Raw genomic sequence first — 19,912 nt, 5'->3', positions numbered from 1 at the left:
TAATGGCTGAAGAATCTTAAAAACAGTTTAGATGAACATATAGGTGTAACTTCCTTCATGTAATAGATGGGTTTCTGAAAAATAGATAATTTTAAATGCACTGGACTCTGGTGACTAGAGGAATCCACTGTTTAGGTGGATCCCATGGTAAATCCTTTTGTTAAGTAAAAACTTCTAGAACCACAGAATGTTCAGACTGGGAAGAATCTTCTTATTCAAGCCCTTTACAAATGTATAAATTAAGGCTCAGAAAGGAAGTGATTTACTCTCATTAGGAGGTGAGTAGAGATTGCAGCATTTATTGCCTTTGTATATGCCCAACTAGAGCTACCCCAGTATATGTCATATAGTAGGCACTTAATAAATGCTTATTGAGTCATTGCTGAAGGTCATACAAGTATACAGTAGCAGAATCAGGACCAAAACTGATTCCCTTTTTGTAAAATAGTCACCCCTTTATTTGATGAGTTTTCTAAATATGGGTTGTTCATTTACTGTTTGCTTAAAGAGTGGGACATAACTTATATAAATTAAGTGCTAGGACATACTATAAAGGTGTGATCAGAGCAAAAGGAAGCCAGATTTCCTGGAGGAAGAACATTTTGAACAAGGCTTGCAAGGAGCACTAAGGACATGAAGTGAAGGTCATCTAGGCAGGGGAATGGCTTGTGGAAAAGCTTGGAGCTGGTTATTGGTCACCAGGTTTAGGGAAGGGGAGGATAGATGGGGAGTTGGTCAGCAAATTGACCTCAGGAAATGAAATGAGGGTGACCCAATAGAGTTGGCTGGCCAAAGGACTTTGAAAGTTGGGTAGAGAAGCTCAAAATGGAGGTTGGGGGTAATAGTCATTGATGTTGGTTCTTGAAGGGAGAAGAAACACTGTGATTGACAGAAAACACTGGGGAAGGGGAGAGTAGGTGAGTGAAAAAGTTTCTTACAGTGGTCTTGTCTTGACTGCCAACATAGCCTGGATTTTTGCCAAAGTTGTAGATGGAAGTCCTTGATGTAGCAAAGTTGTCCAAGAGATATGATTTTGTATCTAGATCTCCCCATGCCTCCTTGGGCCCTTAAGGGAGAGGATAGAGAAGAATGGTTGAGGAAAGCCTTCTCAGTTCAACCAGAGGCCTGGCTTCTAGCTCCTTGCCCATGTTACCAATCACTGCCCCATTCCCAAATCTTGATCTCACTTTGGGTTGCTTTGACAGAAAGATCAAACTATTTGTCTTCTTCATTCAAGTCTCAAGAACAATCATTATTGGAAACAATGAGGCCCAGACATGGTACCCCTCCTTTCCCTATGATCCCCCACACTTAAAGTTCTTCATGGCCTCACAGAAGCAGTTGTCATGACAATGAGAGTGGGGTCTCAAGGAATCTTCTCTCAAGAGGGGGCAGATTCCAAAGCTTAATGAGCCCTGTCTTTTGGGGCTTTCACCCTTTCCCTTCTCTCTCCTGGCCAAGCAAACTTCCTGGAAAATCACAAGGAAGTAGTCCAGAGCCCAAGCCATGAGAACTCAAATTTATGTGGCTCCTTGTGGTTTTCAAGATAGTTTCCTCAGGATAATCCTTTGAAAGAAGCTAAGCAGGCAGTAGACCCCAAAGATTTGAGTAGTGGATTTAAAAAGGGATCCAGGAGGATCCTTCTTTTTAGGCTCTCAAGCAATGCAATGATTTGGAAAGTATCCTTGACTTGACGTGCTGCTAAAATTTGATTTCTGACTGTCTTTTTCACAAAATGTCTATGCTAGGCTCTTTCTTCACCGTCCCTTTTGTCTTCCTATATCATCCATCCCTGGCAGTTCATAACCTGCTCCAACCTGGTAGGTATAGATGTAGAGGTGGAGGTACAGATGCCTCAAATTTATTTTTCTCTCTATTCCCTACCTTCTCCTTTTCCACCTTCTAGACACGAAGTCCTGAATGTCCACCATTTGGATGTCCCACCAGAGCCTCAAACTTAACAGGTCCAAAATGAACTTAAATCCCCCCCCCACACACACACACACACACACACACCAAGCACAGCTGTTCCTCCTCTCTCTGATTAGGGTGCTGCCAACTACACCTTAACATTTTAATCCTCTTTAACTTCCTTTTGCCATACCTATCCAGATGGCTACCTGTAGTCTTAGATTTAGAGCTGGAAGGGACCTCCAGTCTTCTCTCATTTAACAGATGAGGAAATTGAGGATCAGGCAAACTTGCCCAGGGTCACTCAAATAGTAGAGGTAAGATTTGAATCCATACCTTCTGGCTCCAGAGATAGTGCCCTTTCTATTGTACTATGCTGGCTGTCTCTCAGTTCTCCTTTCCAGTGTTTCCCAGCTATCTCCTCCATTCAGTTCCCATGACTGGCATCCTTTTTTACATCCTCATTTCTTCTTGTCTGAAAGATTGGAACAGCCTCCTGACAGGTCTCCCTGCCTCCAATTTCCCTCTAATCCATCCCACAACACCAGTCCTCTAGATAACTATCTCTAAAGATAACTATCTCTAAACTACCATCACTCTCCTGTGAAAAACCTTTTCACTGCCTACCAAATAGTGCCCATGTTCCTAAGCCTGGCATACAAAGCCCTACATGAAACTTTGTCTCAGCTCACCTCTAACTCTCTATCTTCAGCTGTTGCCTTAAACAAATCAGCCAACATAAACTACTCAGTCTTCTCAAAACTTCTGCTTGTACACTCCTCCCTTTTCAAGGTGTTCTCTCCACCTGGAATGTTTCAAGAGTAGTAGACTAGTTGTGCTTGCTGTATGCATCATATTGGACAAAACATTTAACCTTCCAGTCTTCAGATTCTTTGTCAGCCAAATGAGGGGACTAAACCAGATGGCTTCTAAAGACCCTTCCAGCTATAGATATATGATACTATGAGATGACCTCTAAAAGTCCCACCCCCAACTCAAAAATCCTATAATTCTACAAGTGTCTGCCTTCATCCTTCACCCCCATCTCTGCTTATCAAAATCTAACACAGTTCATGTGATACTTCCTTGAAATATTCTCTTATTTCCACAGATGAGGCCTCATTTTTACTCTGGATGCCATGGTACTTTCTACCTCTCATGCCATTTATAACACCATAATGGAAAAAGCTATAAGAAATCTGGATTTGCATGTCATCTCTGAAACTGGCTTGGTTACCCTAGACAAGTTATTTAATTTTTCAGAGCTTCAGTTTTCTTTACACATAGAATGGGATGAATAATAATTTCATTGCCTAAGCTCACAAGGTCACTGAGAGGAAAGCACTTGGCAGAGGTGTATGGAAGCCACCTCATACTCTGATTGTTAAATTTTCATTTACACAGTGGAAATAGGCAAATGGTATAAATCAGGACTTGATTTTTTATTTTTTTGATTGTCTTAAGATGAAGAAAATGTTAATAATGTATATTAAACTTAAAAATGGTTAGTGTGTTTTCAGAGAGCTGGTTTTTAAACATTTACCAGCACACCACTGGTTTCGTGAACCTTAGAGTACTTGCTATACAATATGAACGATTACTATTATATATAATAATAGTATTGTCCTACATAACACTTATGTTATTGTTATATATAGTTATATATTATCTTGTATCCCTTACTAGCTAAAGTCCTTGGCATCAGATATCTAAGAGTATCTAAGAGTAGGCATAGGGAGTAAAGCATAAGAAGACTGAAACAGTGTTGGGAGGCTAGGATTTTGTTTTATCCTGGAAGCAATTGGGAGCCACTGGACTTTATTGAGTAGTGGGGTGGTGTGAAAGGATTTTCCTGGTGAATGAAAATCATTTCGATAGCTAAACTGAGGGTGGATTGGAGTGGGGAAAGATTTGACTTGAGGCAGTCAGACCCCACCAGCTGTTAGGTCTTCACCAAAATGGCAGCTAAGGGCTTTACGTCTATGCTTTATTAGGATGTTAAAGGAAATAGAAATGTGTATGCTGGAATAGAGAACGCTCGGGATAGACATGAAAGATAGCCTCAAGTGAAGCACTGCCACATATAAGATGTGATTTGTTCCTTATGGCTCAAGAGGGCAGAAGTGGAGCAACTGATAGAAAGCAGAGAAGCAAATACAGGATTGTTAACAGAACAAATTTAACAAAGCTATACAAAAATCAGAATGTTTTCCCTCCTTAGAAATCTTCAAGCAAAGACTGGATAACCACATGTGGTGAGGATTCTTCCGCAAGTATGGATGGATGCATGTGTGTATGTATGTTGTGAAGGCCCTTCAGTTCTGAAATTCTGTAGCTCTATGGCTCGTTAATGGAAGAAATAAACGCGACCGACACCTTGGATCCAATCAAAATAAGTGGGTTTTTTTTTTTTTGGGGGGGGGGGCGTCTTGCATGTGTTAAGGCGGCTCTGAAAAGGAAGCAAAAGAAGATGTGTTTTTTATTTGTCTTCAAGGATCCACAAATCCGTGCATATATTTTAGTTTTGTTTGGGGGAAAACAAAACGGAAGCCCAGGAAGTGCTTTGTTTGGCTTAATTTGAACCCAAGTCTCTAGCTCTGAAGTCAGTGTTCTTTCCATGGCGAGTAGTATTTGGATTGGTAGAGAAGGGAAGATTACCCTAGATTCTAAGACTGGTGACACACAACAAAAAGCAAGAACTTCGGCTGAGGGTATCGGGACGAAAACGCCCAGAGGCGGACACACCCGAAACAGGAATTTTTCTGTAAGGTGAGGGTAGCCCTCAGCTAAGATGGGGCCGACAGTAGAACTACAATCCCCACAAAACATCGCAGGGGAGGACTTCCTTCCACCCAACTACTTCCGGCGGAAGTTGGTTTTGCGGTCTTCCCGGCGCTGACTCTGTCTTCCGGTTTTGGTGGCGCTGAAGTGGGTCTAGTTTACACGCGGTGAGACCTGATCCTCGGGAGGAGACGGGAGGGATAGAGTGGGGTAGGGGTAGGCGTGGGGTGGGCGGTGTGTCTCCGTCTTTCTCATTCCTCGATCCTGCTCAGCTGCTGCCGTCTGCGGGGGGCTGGGGGAGGGGGAGGAGACACGTCAACCTGACTGCTTCTGGAGCCACGAAGGCAGTGGGACTCGGGAGCCGCGGTGAGAGGGAAGAGGAGGGCGACTGCGAGGAGTCAGCGGCTGGGACGAGCTCTGGGAGTCGGGGGCGGGGTGGCATGGGAACTGTGGGGGAGGTGAAGGTGATACAGGGAGGGTCCGGGGGAAAGAGTCATGGGAATATGAGAAGTGGTCCTAGGAGGCCGGGGAGGGGTACGGCAGGGAGAGGTCTCGGCTGTAGTATTGAAACCAGGGAGGCTAGAGATGTACTTTGTGATGGGAACCTTAATAATCAATCATTCGTGGGAACTGCAATTCTCAAACTTCCAGAATATGTCCCAGAGCTGTTGGGTGTGGCTGTCCTCCCCTAAAAAGTGTAGAGAGCAACTCGGCCTTAACTACCCATCCTGTGGCATGCTTATCCTTGGCCTCCCTTACTTTCGATTGCTACAGGCATTAAGGTGCTGAGGCTTCTCTCCTGAGGTAGTGTAACTTATATTTACATAGTGGTTTGAGGTTTGCCAAATGCTTTCTTCCTAACGGGGCCTTGAGTTAGTCAGAGCTGCCTTAACATACTGTCTCCATTTTACAGATGAGGAAACTAGTTCAAAAAGGTTATGTGATTTTACCATAGTCACAAATGTAGGAGATGCCAGAACTGGGACTCACCCCAGATGTTCTAAAAGTCTTAAGGTCAGATATTCTAGAAACTGGATTGTAACGGCATTCACTTACCTTAGAGAGCCCTCCATTCTGGCCACTTGCAGGCTGTCTCCCCTTCATCCATCCCTCAGTCAAAAAGTTAGTTGAACAGAGCTTGTTCCAGCCTGTTTCAGGAATTTAGAAAAGCAATGGTTGGTTGGGGGAAAGCCTTGACTTTACTTGTTATCAAGTGTAGTTGATAGAATAATCCCCTAAGTATCCCAGATGTGGTACATTAGAAATTATATGGTAAAAGGTGCTGGGGTTTAGGATTATAAATGTAGAGATAGAAGGAACCTCAGAGTCCATCTAGGCCAGCACCTTCCTTTTACAGATGAGCAGTCTGTGGCCCAGGGAGGTTAAGAATTTTGCCCAAGATCACACAGGTAGTAAACATCAGAGATAAAATGTGAATGCATCCTCTGGCTCTGGAATCAGTTCTCTTTCCACTATGCCACAATGCTTTGGTGAATGCAAAGAGATATGGCTGTAGAACTTTTTTGGAGGCAGGCTGAGGAGGGTGACTCTGGCTCTGGAAGTCTGGTGATTGGATCTTGATCCCTCAATTCAGTCTAAGTAGCTAATGGTCCTGTCTCACTCCAAAGATGAGGCTGTTGGTGTTTTCGGTGTTGTGTCTGTTCTCTGCTGCGCAAAGTGAAGAAGGGGCCAGGCTTTTGGCTTCTAAGTCACTGCTGAATAGATATGCTGTGGAAGGAAAGGACCTGACCTTGCAATACAACATCTACAATGTCGGCTCAAGGTAATAAATTAGATCCCAGAAGAGTTTTCTGGATCTTCAGATCTCTAGTTGGTTACAGTAGACATTCAGAGAAGGTATAGAGAAATGATATCTTAAAGGTGTGGTGTAGGACTCTAACACCACGTATGTAAGAGAACACATTAAGACTCCCCCAGCTAGGAGTTAAAAATCTTACTCTAACGTATAGAATTCACTTCAGATTAATGAACATTTATTAAACATATACTATCTGCAAGTTATTGTACTAGCCCCTAGTAATACAAAGTGAAAACTAGTTCCTCCTCTACTGAAAGAAAGTAAATTAAGGGTCATCTTCTATTTTTATGAATTCTGAAAAGAGAGGATGAGGAAACATGGTATAATTATTCATCTAGTCTTGCAGCCTCAGTAATTCTCAGCTGCTCACTCTCCCCACACATTCACTTCATTTCTAAATCCTGTTGTTTCTAGCTTCACAACACCTTTCCTACATGCCCCCTTCTCCCCACTCATGCAAGCACCACACAAGTTAAAGCCCTTATCATCTTGTACCTGGACCACTGTCCTTCTAATAACCTTCTAATTGGTCTCCCCAATTCAGGTGTCTCTCTACTCCAATCTATCTTCCACTCAGCTACCAAAGTGATTTTCCTTCAAGTCTTCCTGTATTAACACACACACACACATACACACACAAAATGAGATCCAGTTGCTCCCTATTGCCTATTTGGCATCTGAAGTTCTTCATAACCTGGCTTCTTTGTACCTTTCTAGTTTTCTTATACTTTATGTATCATCCAGCTTTACTATCTGTCTCCTATGTCTGGAAGTCTTCCTCCTCACCTCTACCTCTTAGTTTAAATGGCTTCCTTCAAATCTCATTTACTTTAAATCCTCCTTTCCATGCCTGTCCTCTGAGACAACCTCCCAAGTATTCTGTATATTATCTTTTTGTAACTATTTGTAATCTGTATATTGTTCCCCCATTGAGAATTGGGACTGTTTTTACCTTTCTTTGTATCATCTCCTCCCCACCCATCCCTCATCCCCTCAATGCTAAGCACAATTCCTGGCACATGGAAGCAATTGTATACTTTTTGATTAATTGATTAGAATACTTAGGCTCTAGTTCTTGCTGTTGTTAACTAGTAGTGTGATCTTGGATGGTTACACTTGTATCTCTTCCCTCATTTGTTAAATAAGAGGTTTGAATCATATAAATGACTTCTAAGGGTCATTCCACATTTATACACTTTTAAGAATGAGGTGTCTTCTTCCTTGCTGGAGTTTTGTAGGATCTCTTCTGTTATTTATATGTCATATTTCTCCTTCACATATATATTCTTTACAGAGGAAAAATAGAAATCAGAAGAAATCTAGGTCTTCTTTCTTCTAGAATAGATGTTTCTTAACCAGGGGTCTTTGACTTTGCTTTTTGTTGTTGTTGTTGTTGATGTTATTAATGAATTTATTTTATTTTTAGTTTTCAACATTCACTTCCATAAACTCTTGAGTTTTAAATTTTCTCCCCTTCCTCCCCCTTCTCTTCCGAAGACAGCAGGCAATCTCATACAGACTCTACACATACATTCATATGAAACATATTTTTTACTTTGTTTTTAAAAATATTTTGATAACTTTCAATACATGTAATTGATTTCCTTTGTACATTCCAGTGTATTTTATTTCTTGAATTTAAAAACATGATTCTGAGAAGGTATGCAGCTCTAGAGCATGCGCGCGCGCGCACACACACACACACACACACACACACACACACACACACACACACGTTAAGCATCTCTGTTCTGTTCTAGGAGTTTTAGCATGGTATTGGTTCCTGAGCCACATTGTTGTATCTACCCTACAGAAGATTTTTAATTCAAGGGGAGCAGCATTGAAGTTTTTTCAGTTGCCTTAACTTTGTTGTTCCTTAATCCTTTCTGTAATGTCTTCTCTTTTTTAGTGCAGCCCTGGATGTGGAATTATCTGATGACTCTTTTCCCCCAGAAGACTTTGGTATTGTTTCAGGAATGCTAAATGTCAAATGGGACCGAATTGCTCCATATCCTGTTGGTGTTTATTTTATTTTACTCAAATAAAGATTGGTGCACGGAATAAGGGGAAAGGAGAAAGATGGCAATAATGGGAGTAATGCAATCTTACATCATTTTATAGTAGTTAACAGCTATTCTCCTTGCCTTACTAAATAAGGATAGGACAGGATAAGGGATGAATTGAAATTGCAGTGAGGGTAATTTAGGTTAAATATTAGGAAGGATTCTGTGTCTGGGATGTAAGATCTTAATACAAATTACGTACAAACTCTTCTAATGCTTTTTATGCCTAAGATAGGGGTGTCTGCGATTGTTTTAGATACTATCCACTTGAAAATGAGTGGGGAAAATCAGTTACCTTTTGAGATCTATTAATCTGATTCTGACTGATGCTTCATTAATTGGATTTTAATTGGATGTCTTCTCTGTCCCCCTCTCCAAAATATAAAAGGGAATACACAGAAGAAGTCATAACATTATAAGTGAATACCTCTCCCTTACAACATATCACCCCTAAAATAGTTCCTGTTCTATAAGTTTACTTCCAAACTTAGGCTGGGTATACATGAATCCTTTAGGCTTTGACTATAGGAACCAGACCTCTTCATTGAACAGAGAACAATACTTATTTTTTCATTCATTAGTTGTTAGAGGTGTGAAATCTTACAGGTACATTTTGTGATAAGCAATGAATTAAGCAGGAGGGTGAACTAGAGTTATTGAAGTCTGGGCTATAGAATCCATTCCATTTGTCTCCTTGACTTTTGGGCCAGTGCCAGCAATGTGTCCCACACTGTGGTCCTTCGGCCCCTCAAGGCTGGCTATTTTAACTTTACCTCTGCAACCATCACATATCTTGCCCAGGAAGAAGGGCCAGTGGTGGTAAGTTGTTTTGACTTTTTTTTGGGGGGGGGGGAGTGGGAAGTGGGCAAGTGCATAATAAGATGAACCAATGTGGCTCTGATCTCCAAAATTTCATTGACCCATCCAAATTTTATAAGCTGTCCCTTAAAAGTAACATTTATTTATGCTTCTGACTTCATATTGCTGAGAGTATATAAATTTTGAGGGAAAGTAGAAGTGATGTGAAAGGGGTTTGGAGGCCTTGATTCAAAGAATGTTTTAGATTCTGAAGGCTCAGAAGAGAACATTCTAAAGTCATAGAAGGAGGATATACTGTTCTTCCTCTTGATTCCTACTTCTGCCACCTTAGTTCAGGCCCTTATCACCTGGTACCTGGATTAGTGAAATAGCATCTTAGTGAATAATCCCCTGCTTTTTCAGTTTTTCCTTCCCTTCCAGTTATTTCCATTCACTGATAAATTGGCTTAATGCCCAATTTTATCATGATTGTTCCCTGCTTAAGAATGTATGACTCCCTGTTGCTTGTTATATCAAATTAAAATTTGCCTGTCATTCCAAAGGCCTTCATAGTCCAATTCTGACCTTAGCGCTCCAGCCTTATGTCCTTCATCTAAATTCCTTTGACAGCAGAAAGTGTATAGTTTTTGTATTTCTCTTATATCTCATATTTTTTTTTTAACAATTGGGGTTAAGTAACTTGCTCAAGGTTACATGGCCAGTTATTTCTGGGTGTGGTGCTAAGTATTTGAGCCCGGATTTGATCCCCAGATCATCCTGATACTGGAGCTGGTACTCTTACTTGCTGAGCAACCTGGCCGACCCTAAGCAATTGGGGTTAAGTAACTTGCTCAAGATTACACGGCCAGGTGTTTCTGGGTGGGTGCTAAGTGTCTGAGCCTGGATTCAACCCACATGTCATCCCGACACTGGAGCCGTGTTCTTACTCACTGAGCTACCTGGCCGCCCCCTGTATCTCTCATATTAAAGGGCACATAGTATATACTTAATAATTATTGATTGATGTTCAAAGCAAACTGACGTAATTGAAAAATGGGATCTTAGGGGCAGCTAGGTGGCACAGTGAATAGAGCACTGGCCCTGGAGTCAGAAGGACCTGAGTTCAAATCCGGCCTCAGACACTTAACACACACAAAAACTAGCCGTGTGACCTTGGGCAAGTCACTTAACCCCAGTTGCCCTCCAAAAGGCAAAAAAAGAAAAGTAGGATCTTGGCCAACTTGGTGAGTGCAGAGTGGGGCAAGGATTTGCCTAGAGCCACCCAGAAAATTAGATAAAACCCAGGAATACTGTTTGTAGTACAGTTTCCAAATATATTTTATATTTCAGTTCTTCCAGATAGTGAGTTAGTTGACTAGACTCTTAACAGTTGTCTTCAGAGCCAAAATAAAGTCTCAAGTGCTGCCCCTTTAGCAAATTTGTTTGCAGTGTGCTCCAAACTTTGCCTTTTCTCAAGGAGAATGGAATGTGAATTAGGTCTTGCCTTTTCTTTAGCAGCTTACATTTGTACATTGATTTATATTTTTAAAGTGAGTTCACGTTCATTTTCTCATTTGAACTATATAAAAGTCCTGTGAAACAGGGCAAGTAGTTCGGAGATTATTATCCTCACTTGTCAGAAGAGGAAATTAAGGCCAACAGAGATCAAGTGACTTGCCCAAGATCACACAGCTTCAGGTCACTGGTGATGATCCTTTTTACGATCTCTCAGTGGATCGATAGGGCCCTAATAAGATCTGCCCAACCATTTTTCAACCGTGTTTTCCTTTAAAAGTAGTATTTTTAGATGCTGAGCTTAAAGGGCAGTAGCAGAGCTGGAACTGGAGCCCTAAAACAGACTTCCAGTTCATTATTCTTCCTCCCAACTCCTTTCCAGGCCTAAATCAAGTTCTTCACCATATGTTTGTCTCCCTGGACCCCTGCCAGTAACATCCCTTTGATAGAGTCAATACCTATGGAAGATGAGTACCCAGTGCCAGAAAACTAGGTTGGTTGGGAACGTCCTTTTTAGAAAAAGTGAGTTCAGAGGTATGCTATGATGTCTTGATGTTCATGTTTTCAGGTTGGCTTCACCAGTGCCCCTGGGCAGGGAGGAATTCTGGCACAGCGAGAATTTGATAGGAGATTCTCTCCCCATTTTGTAAGTTTCACAATGACCGTTTCCACACTTTGTCTTTACTCTGGCATGAGAAGAAATTCAACCTTGGCTTTGGGTTCCCCAATACTGTAGTTCCCAAAACTCATTATTAGAATTCCTCTCTTGGATTGATTCTTATTGTATCTACCCATGATTGGTCTCTGATGTAATATAACCACCAAGGCTGTTACAGGCTTTATTGTGCTTGGAAATTTCAAAAATTGGAATTTAACCCCAAGAACCAAGAAGCTGGCCTTTTCTTCTTCATTGAACAGTCTGTGGTTTTAGAATCCTGGATCTCATTTGAGATTTAATGCCATATGGAAGATGGAGAATGATATCTCGTTCCTTAGAGTTTGTTTTCAAGGCCTCATTGTGGCATGGTAGTGACCCTGAGTTCTCCAAGCCTCTGCCAGTGCAGTATAGTTTCCATCAGGCTAGTAAAGTTTTGCAGTGAGGCTTAAGTGGACTGGGTCTCAAGGACCAGTTCATCCAAGACTTTGTTATCAAAACACTGTCCAGAGGGTGATATGTTTTTGGCCATAATAATGCATGAAGGGTACTAAGGTGTGTAGGGTTTGCAGCCTGCACGATTGGTACCCACACTTGGTAAATCATAGATTCTAGAAGCATTGAGACAGAAAGATTAAAAAATTTAGAGAGAGAGTGGTAGCTGTGTTCAAAAGCTATAGAAGGAAGAAAGCTGATGTGGAGACTAGAGAGAGGAGCACTGGGGGCAATCATGCAAGCTCCTTTATGGCAAAAATTGTTTTTTATGTTTCTTTATATCCTTAGCACATAGCATGTTGCCTAACATATAGTAGGCATTTAATAAGTGCTTGATGATTGACTATAGGAAAGGTTTCTATTGAGGAGAGGTGGAAGTTAGAAATCAGAAAATCACCTATTAGATGAGTGACTAAGGAATCAGGAGATAGTGGTGGCATCACTTCTTCAGAGGTTTCTTAGAAGATCCACAATTTCTCCACTAACCAAGGTTGTATTAGATGTAGTCCAACAGATATAGAGGACAGATGTCCTCCAACCTGAGACCCTAGCTGGAATAGTCTGAGAAGCTTTCTGCCCAGGACTGGTTTAATAGTTGGATTAGTCTGCTCTATTCCTATTAGGTTCATCTTCTCTTAATTCAGGCTCTGAGACTTCTGTTTTCTTCTACAGCTGGACTGGGCAGCATTCGGTGTGATGACCCTTCCTTCCATTGGGATTCCCCTGCTCCTGTGGTACTCAAGCAAGAGAAAGTATGACACCCCTAAGACCAAGAAGAACTGAATGTGCACCCTCCCCTTGCAAGAAATCCAGGTGCTTTCCAGACTCTAAAGGATGTCTCAAAATGCAATCTCTTCCCTTAGTCCTTCACCACCTTCTCCATGGCCGTGCTCTCACACAGAGCAAAGGAACAGGCCTAGGGGCCCAAGAGAGCCTCCTTGGTGCAGTTTTGAAGCCATCCGTTGGGTTTTTATATTAACAGAAACACCCCAGCATTGACCTTGAGCCCAAGTGGCCTTCACCTCGCTTTGGGGCTGCTCAGTGCAAAGCTGGCAATGAGGACTTTCTCAGGGGTACAGAAGGGGAAACTCCAGGGGCTGCCTGACCACCTCTGGAAAGAGGAAATCAGAACCACAAGTCTCTTAGAGGCCCCCAGGCTTGGGGGCAGGCAAGCGCTTACTGAAATGAGTTTTCTAATAAAAATAAACTCCACCTCAATTGTGTGTCTTCCCTTCCTTCCCCCAGCTTGGTGTCTCAGCTGCCATTGTAGCCCCAGGCCCTAAGAACCATGCTGCTGGCCAAGCTGAGCTGCCTGGTGCCTGGAGCTGTGGATCCTCATCCCAAGGAGATTTTTCCTCCCCAGAACCCTCCATCAGCTTTTACTTCCCTGTCGTTCTCTCATGTCACTTGCTCCTGTTTTTCTTTCTTTGCCATTAGTGTCCCTCCTCTTAGCCAGAGAAGTGAGTAAGGGCTGTGATGGTCCAGATATCAGCCAGCTTCATTAACCCAGATGCCGAGCTTTGTTCTCTCAGATGTGATTTGATTTTAACTGATTGCCTGCTCAGTGAAAATTTAAAAGGGGATGGTAGCTTTTTTTCCCATTTTCCCAGCTGTTTCTAGATCCCCTTGTCCAAAGCTTGATCTTCCCTGAGTTGTGATTTATTTGTAATGCCTTACTTCTCTGAGCCAGGGCCAGGGAAAAGTGCTAAAGCCCCTGGTTTAGCATGTTGTTAACTTCAGCCTAGGGTAAAAGAGTGACAGAGAAGCTGGTTTTTGCTGTAGCAGCAAAGTGGGGAGAAGCCACCCCAGCTTGATTCTGTCCAACCCAGGAATGCCGTGGTCCGAGAACAACCTCCCAGGCGGGAGGGAAACCCAACAAAAACCCGCATTGTTCCCGCCACTGAGTTTCCCAGTTTAGATTCTGCTCCACCTCTCCCCTGCTCAACCGGTTTAACCTTTCACTCACCCAGCAACCAGAGAGTCTCTCAACTCTGAGACCCAAGAAGGATGAAAAGGACATGGAGGCAACGGGAGGCCAGGAATGGAATAGCTCTCCACCAGCTCACCTCACTCTTCAGGGGGTTGCAGCTTGGACACCCTAGGAATGGCCAGGTCAGAGGGGGTGTGGAGCATGGATTTGGTTTTGGCAGTTGTTATCTTGGTTCTTCAATTAACCAGCAAAGAAGGACTTCAAATGGTGCTGGGGCTTCCCAGAAGGAAGGAGGAGAGGGTGGGGAGAGGGTTAGAGGAGAATGACAAAAAGTGAGTTTAGTCCAATGGAGAGGGAGAGAAGAAGAGCAAATCTGGGGTCTCAATAAGCAATGAGGAAGGAAATGTCATGATCTCTAGGTCTGAAAGGGGAAGGAGCAATCTGCTGTTTGCCATCTTCACAGAGGGCGTGAGAGGCATCCTTACAGAAGGAAGAATTCTGGTTAGACATTAGAACAGGTTTCTTGGTGCAATGAAACATTTCTAATGTTGAATTAGTCTGAATTAGATGTACTTTCTTGCCTAAAAACCAAGGGAGGCTTTCATAAGTACCTTTCCTTGAAAAGCTCAAAGTACTTTTGTAACTTAACTCTTCCTGGACAAAAAAAAATGATAAGTGAATTGAAGGCATATGACCAGGGTGGCATTCAGAGGGGGCAAAGTCGTCGGCATTCAGTGTCATAGTAAGACTTCATCTCTTGGAAAAGTCGGCTTCCTCAGAGCCAGAGTGGAATTTAAAACTCCCTTGAGTGGTGAGGTGGAACACCTAAGAGTCTCTAAAATCTATAGACAGAACAACTTAGCTATAATTCTTGGCTTTTGGTCTGAGTGCTCAAAACTACTTGAGATTGTTTGAGGTGGAGGGAGGCAGGAAGCAACTCTTATTCACACCCAGAGTCATCCTGGTGAAATTTGAATCCTGATTTTTTGGGAGCTTGGAGAGGAGGGAAGGTTGTTAACCTTTGTAGAAGATGGGGGCCATAGCTAAAGAGCCCCTCCTTAAAAAGGCAATGCAGCAAGCAGCCCATCTCTAGCATTTCCCCAACCCCTTTTGTCCCCTGCAAGTCAGCCTGGGGCCCCATCCTCACTAATACATCATCCATCCTTTCAGTTGGCATCTCCTCACCCACATACCAATGCTGGTATCAGGAGGAGAGAGGTCCAAGGACCTCCACCCTCTTTGTTTACTGGGTTTTGGAGCCATGCCTAATTGGGGGTAAAAGGAAAGTATGGACAAAACTTTACAAGGAACTGGTAGTGCTGGGGAGGTGAACTTAAAGTGGTGATGGACACCAACCAGTAGAGTATAAAAAATACCAGACCTGGAAGATTGGAGTTTAGTCCTAACTCCCCCAACTGTGATCTCAGACAAGGCATTTAGCTTCCCTGTGCTGGAGTTTCCTCGTCTACCAAATGAGAATGATGGACTAGCTGGCGTTTAAGGTCTCCACCCTGAACACTGCAATTCTGTCCACCTGCCCTTTCCTTCTCATACATAGGTCCAGGTCAGTAAGATGTAGCAGGAGCTTTCCTTTGTGGTTGTAGCCTGAGAATCAGCCACTACTGCTATTAGGCCTGTAGAGAAGCAAGAGGACTCCATGTCAGGCATCGACTTCCCTTCCCCCAAAACTTGTCCAAAATGTGCCTGGGGTGGGGATGGGGGGTGAGTCAGCCCCTTGGAAAGGCTGTTATCAGGGAGGGGAGCTAGTCAAACATCCTCCCAATGGTATCCACAACAAGCTAAGTGACCATACAGTAGGTCAATCCTAATTCCTGTTGGCTGGAACTAGGGCCCTGCCCAGATGCAGCAGCCCCAGTTACTGCTCCTCCCTGTATTTTTTTTAAGTGATGAAAGCACAATCTTTCCCCTCCACCAGTCATAATCTCTCTCTTAAAGGGACAGGGGCTTCTAAACCAAATGAGGTAGGGCCAGAGGTATGCATCTCTACTATATTGAAGTCTTGCCTGTAGTTGAGCAGTGAGATATAGATGTGTCTCCCTTCCCTGAGGTCACCACTTCTACTCCCACCCATCTTCAGCCTCCCCTTTACAAGCTCCACCTCTTTCCCCAGGAGAGTGAGTCCCATGGGCAATCTCTTATCCACTCACCACCCCAGGTAAACTTTTCTTGCCTTTATGTATAGCCTGCCCCAGGCAGGCTCCTTGGGCTGCCCTTTGCCCAGGGAGTGCCCAGGACAGTGAACTCCAGAGTTCTTAGTGTAGTGGTGGAATCCAAGGGGTTAAAGGAGTCAGGCACAGTACTGTCTGGTGTTTGTAAGGGCAGGAGGAGTTGAGCACTCAGTTTGGACTCAAGCAAGTCTCCCACCTCTCTGCCCTTATTCTGGACAATTTTTTGGACCATGAGAGACCCTCTTACTATGCTCGAGAGAAAGATCCCCAGTTGAGGTACCGAATTGGACAGAAACCTACTGCGGCCACCTGGAGAGAGAATTCCTTCCTGAAGGAGCTCATCAGCAGGGGCCTGGAGTAGGTTCCCCAACAAGGTGAGTTTGTTCCTCCCTTTCCTCCAAGCTAGGCTCCTGGTCCAAAAACAGGGGTAAACCAGAGAAGTGGTGGCCTTTAGGAAGTCTCTTTAGCCCCCTGGGTAAATCACTGAACCTTTTTGTCTCCTTGTTGGTTTTCACCCAACTCTAATGTTCAATCATGTCCATGGGAGTATGTGATGTATGTTTTCTTGTTGGAGCTTCTCAATCAGCCATCAAGCCACTTTCCCCTCCCCCCACGAAAATACTGTCTGTCTCTCCTCCCAGGATATAAGTGAGGAAGGCCACAGCGACCCTGGCTTTTCAGCTCCCTTGTCATTATGCCCCTATGACGTGGGGACCCGAGCCCTGTTTCTAGGTATTTTTCAGACATTTTTTGGTGGGAGTGGTGGAAATTCTATTCTAGGGTAGCCATTCCCTGGCCAAAGTCTCTTCCTTCATGTGTGTCCTACTAAACCTCAGGTTGCCCTACCTACTTACCACTGTACATGGAATCAATGACAAGAAACCAGCCTTAGATGAAGGAGGACTAGGCGTTTTCCCCTCTACCCCCAACGTAATATGCTAGTCTATGAACACCTCCATACTTGTCTCTTAGCTCCTTATAGGGGAATTGCTCTCTCAAGGTAAAGGTTGCTCTGGAGTGCTGGGAATAGTCATGGTTAATGATCACAAGAAAACTGATATCAACAGTGCTTAAAAGTTTACATTGTCTCATTTGGGCCTCACAACATCCTGGTGAGGTAGGTACTATAATTACTATTCCTCATTTTATATCTGAGGAAACAGGCTTAGATTAAGTAATTTACCCCAGTCACTCAGCTAGCAATTGGTAGAGATGGGATTTGAACATAGCAGGTTTTCCTGAAGCCAAGCCCAGCACCATTTTTACCATGTCAAACTGCTGCTTACAGTGGAGGGGAAGAAGCTGAGATGCCTTGGTTTCTGATCTGTTACAGCAAGAGAATGTGTGTGGTTAGTCTTAGGAGTCTAGGGATGTTGTAGTCACTTCCTAATAGAACTGAATTTCTGGGGATCATTGCTGGAGAGCTGGTAGACTGACTCTTCATTCTGGCCCTAGAGTATATGAGGGTGTGGCTGGCAGGAAGCAAGCCTGGAAACTGGCATGGGCATATCCAGGGGTGCTTACTATATCCCCAGCCTTGCTGCCTTCCAGAGTTTTTGGCTTTGTGGGTCAGGAGGTGTCTGGGTTTCTGTATTTAGGGATCCTAGTCACATCGATTTCCTTCTCCTACCTCAGAACTGGGTCTACATTTGTTTTCAGTGTTAGAGAGGTTTGGGTTAAGTGCTTAATTAGGTGCCAGGATACCCTGAGTAGAGAGCTAAGATTTGTCAGAAATTCTTCTCAGGTCCTTAGAGATGGGGGTTCTGACCTGAACACACAAAGCCCAGTGTTCTAATAATCTCAGGATGCAAAATTGCCAGAGTGATGAGGAAATACTGGAGCCCTGGATTCCTGGGATCAGCCCTAGGCTAGGAGGGTAACCAGGTGCTATAGGTGGGGGAGATAATACAGGATCTCCTGGGACCTCTCTTACTAAATGTCTTGGGAGAGAGTCTAAGTATGCATGTTTTAGCCCTCACACTAGGACTTGGATTAATGGTTTACCCAAAAAGAAGAGGAGGAATAGTTAAATTTTGAACCATCAAAGGACTTTCTGTGGCTCTGACTCCCCAGTGCTATTAGGTCTGTAGAGAAGCCACTAAACCATAGCATCCAGCCCCTCCTTCTTCTAGAAGGGGGAGGGGATTCTGGCGAGAGGAGGGAGTTGTTTTTTTTTAAGTTCCTTTGAAGAGATTTAAGAACCTAAAGTTCAGCTCCTAGGAGCCTCCTAGGCCTGAGAAAAGATCAAAGTTGCCCCCAGTTGGACAATTCTTGGTTATTAGTTTGACAAAATCATTTTTCTACTCTCCTGTGTTTCCCTCTCTCCTTTCTCACCCTTCTTCTTCTTCTTCTTCTTCTTCTTCTTTTCTCTCTCTCTCTCTCTCTCTCTTTCTTTCTCTCTCTCTCTCTTTCTCTCTGTCTCTCACACACACATACACACACACGAACACTCTCACACTCTCTGTCTCTGTCTCTCTCTGTCTTTCTCTCTCACTCTTCTGGAACACAGCTCTCCCACGCAGCTTTTCAGGGAAACTGATGGAATAAGCAGGGAAAAAAAGGTTCAGATTTGGGGAGTGGAGGGGCTGTCTCTACCTGATTTCTTTTAGGATGTGCTTGGTTTCTTTAGGGGTTTGTCTCCTAGTTTGTTATGGGATGGTACTTCATTCCACCTATATAATTTGGCATTGGAAGTTGGTCATGCTTTGGTCCTACATACTCTCCCTTAGGTTTATAATTTCATCAACTGCCCAAGTCTCTCCCTATACACTAGGCCAGTGGTAGTGTCTGCCTCTGGACCCAGTGACACCTTCTCCAAGCCAGACTGACAGATTGGTGGTGGGTTCCTGTGGATAAGCATTATGTCTTCTGTTCAGGGTGCCTAGGGCAGCCTAGTGTAGTAGTTAGTGTGTTGGACAGGAAGTGCTATAGTGCTATCAGGAAGTTCCAGGTCTTTAGGGGCGGCCAGGTGGCTCAGCGAGTGAGAGCACCGGCTCCAGTGTTGGGACGACCTGGAGATCGAATCCTGGGCTTCGACACACAGCACCACACCCAGAAATAACTGGCTGTGTAACCTTGAGCAAGTTACTTAACCCTGATTGCTTAATAAAAAAAAAAAAAGTTCCAGGTCCAAATCCAGCCTCAGGCACTTACCAGCTGTGCGATCCTAATTAAGTCATTTCTCTGAGTCTTGATTTCCTCATCTTTAAAATGGGGATAATAATAGCACCTACCTCACAGAGATAATGTATGTAAAACCCTAGGAAAGAATCATAAATATAACCTATTATTTTCTTGTTCCTTCTGTGGTCTAAGTCTCTGTCTACTTTAGTCAATCAGAAAGTTTCTTCTACTGGGTCCCACCTGCTTTGCATTAATTTCAGGCTGTTTGTCTTCTGTTCTTTCCTCTATGAAGATGGAGACTGTGTAATTCAGGTAATAGCTGAAGATGCTCAGACCCCCATTTCTGGCTCTCTCTGCCTTGGCCAGGCCCCTCAGGGCTCCCTTTCACCAACTGCAACATGGATTGACACTTTCTCCCTGCTTCCCAACTCCTCTACCACCTCCCCAAAAAGTTTATATTTCAGGTAGTAACCTCTTTGAGTCCCATGGTCAATTTAGCAACAAGGTTTTCCCTCCTCTCAACCTGGATTCAGTTCAGTGAATGCCTCTCCCTGCTCTGCATTCTTTTCTTTTTAACTGTCCTATCACCCAACTACTATTCTCTAGTACTTTGCTTATTGCTCAAAGAATGTT

The 19,912-nt window shown here is 43.5% G+C and overlaps 1 protein-coding gene across 2 annotated transcripts; it reads left to right on the top strand.

Annotated features, from left to right (window-relative positions):
- The first annotated feature begins 4,701 nt into the window (after window positions 1–4,701).
- On the top strand, window positions 4,702–13,255 carry SSR2 (signal sequence receptor subunit 2). 2 transcript variants are annotated; one of them, XM_069108504.1, is made up of 6 exons: window positions 4,702–4,859; window positions 6,321–6,475; window positions 8,421–8,519; window positions 9,285–9,393; window positions 11,456–11,533; window positions 12,710–13,255. In XM_069108504.1, the coding sequence occupies exons 2-6, from the start codon at window positions 6,321–6,323 to the stop codon at window positions 12,818–12,820; spliced, it is 552 nt and encodes a 183-aa protein (XP_068964605.1). In that variant the 5' UTR covers window positions 4,702–4,859; the 3' UTR covers window positions 12,821–13,255. The 2 variants fall into 2 exon arrangements, with proteins under 2 accessions (XP_068964605.1, XP_068964606.1); XM_069108505.1 differs by lacking the exon at window positions 4,702–4,859 and adding an exon at window positions 4,903–5,058.
- The last annotated feature ends 6,657 nt before the right edge of the window (window positions 13,256–19,912 follow it).

The sequence above is a fragment of the Petaurus breviceps genome, unplaced genomic scaffold, assembly GCF_028583685.1.
Source record: "Petaurus breviceps papuanus isolate PSGF00001 unplaced genomic scaffold, PetGlider_PUasm1.0 90388, whole genome shotgun sequence".
Classification (NCBI taxonomy): Eukaryota; Metazoa; Chordata; class Mammalia; order Diprotodontia; family Petauridae; genus Petaurus; species Petaurus breviceps.
The sequence above is the reverse complement of the archived record's forward strand: the minus strand, read 5'-3'. Positions and strand labels throughout refer to the sequence as shown.

Excerpts from the sequence above, each read along its gene's own strand:
- SSR2 (XM_069108504.1), top strand. The coding sequence starts at position 6,321 with ATGAGGCTGTTGGTGTTTTCGGTGTTGTGTCTGTTCTCTGCTGCGCAA. Across the intron at positions 8,520-9,284 it reads AAATGGGACCGAATTGCTCC|TGCCAGCAATGTGTCCCACA; the intron begins ATATCCTGTTGG and ends CTTTTGGGCCAG. Across the intron at positions 9,394-11,455 it reads AGGAAGAAGGGCCAGTGGTG|GTTGGCTTCACCAGTGCCCC; the intron begins GTAAGTTGTTTT and ends TCATGTTTTCAG.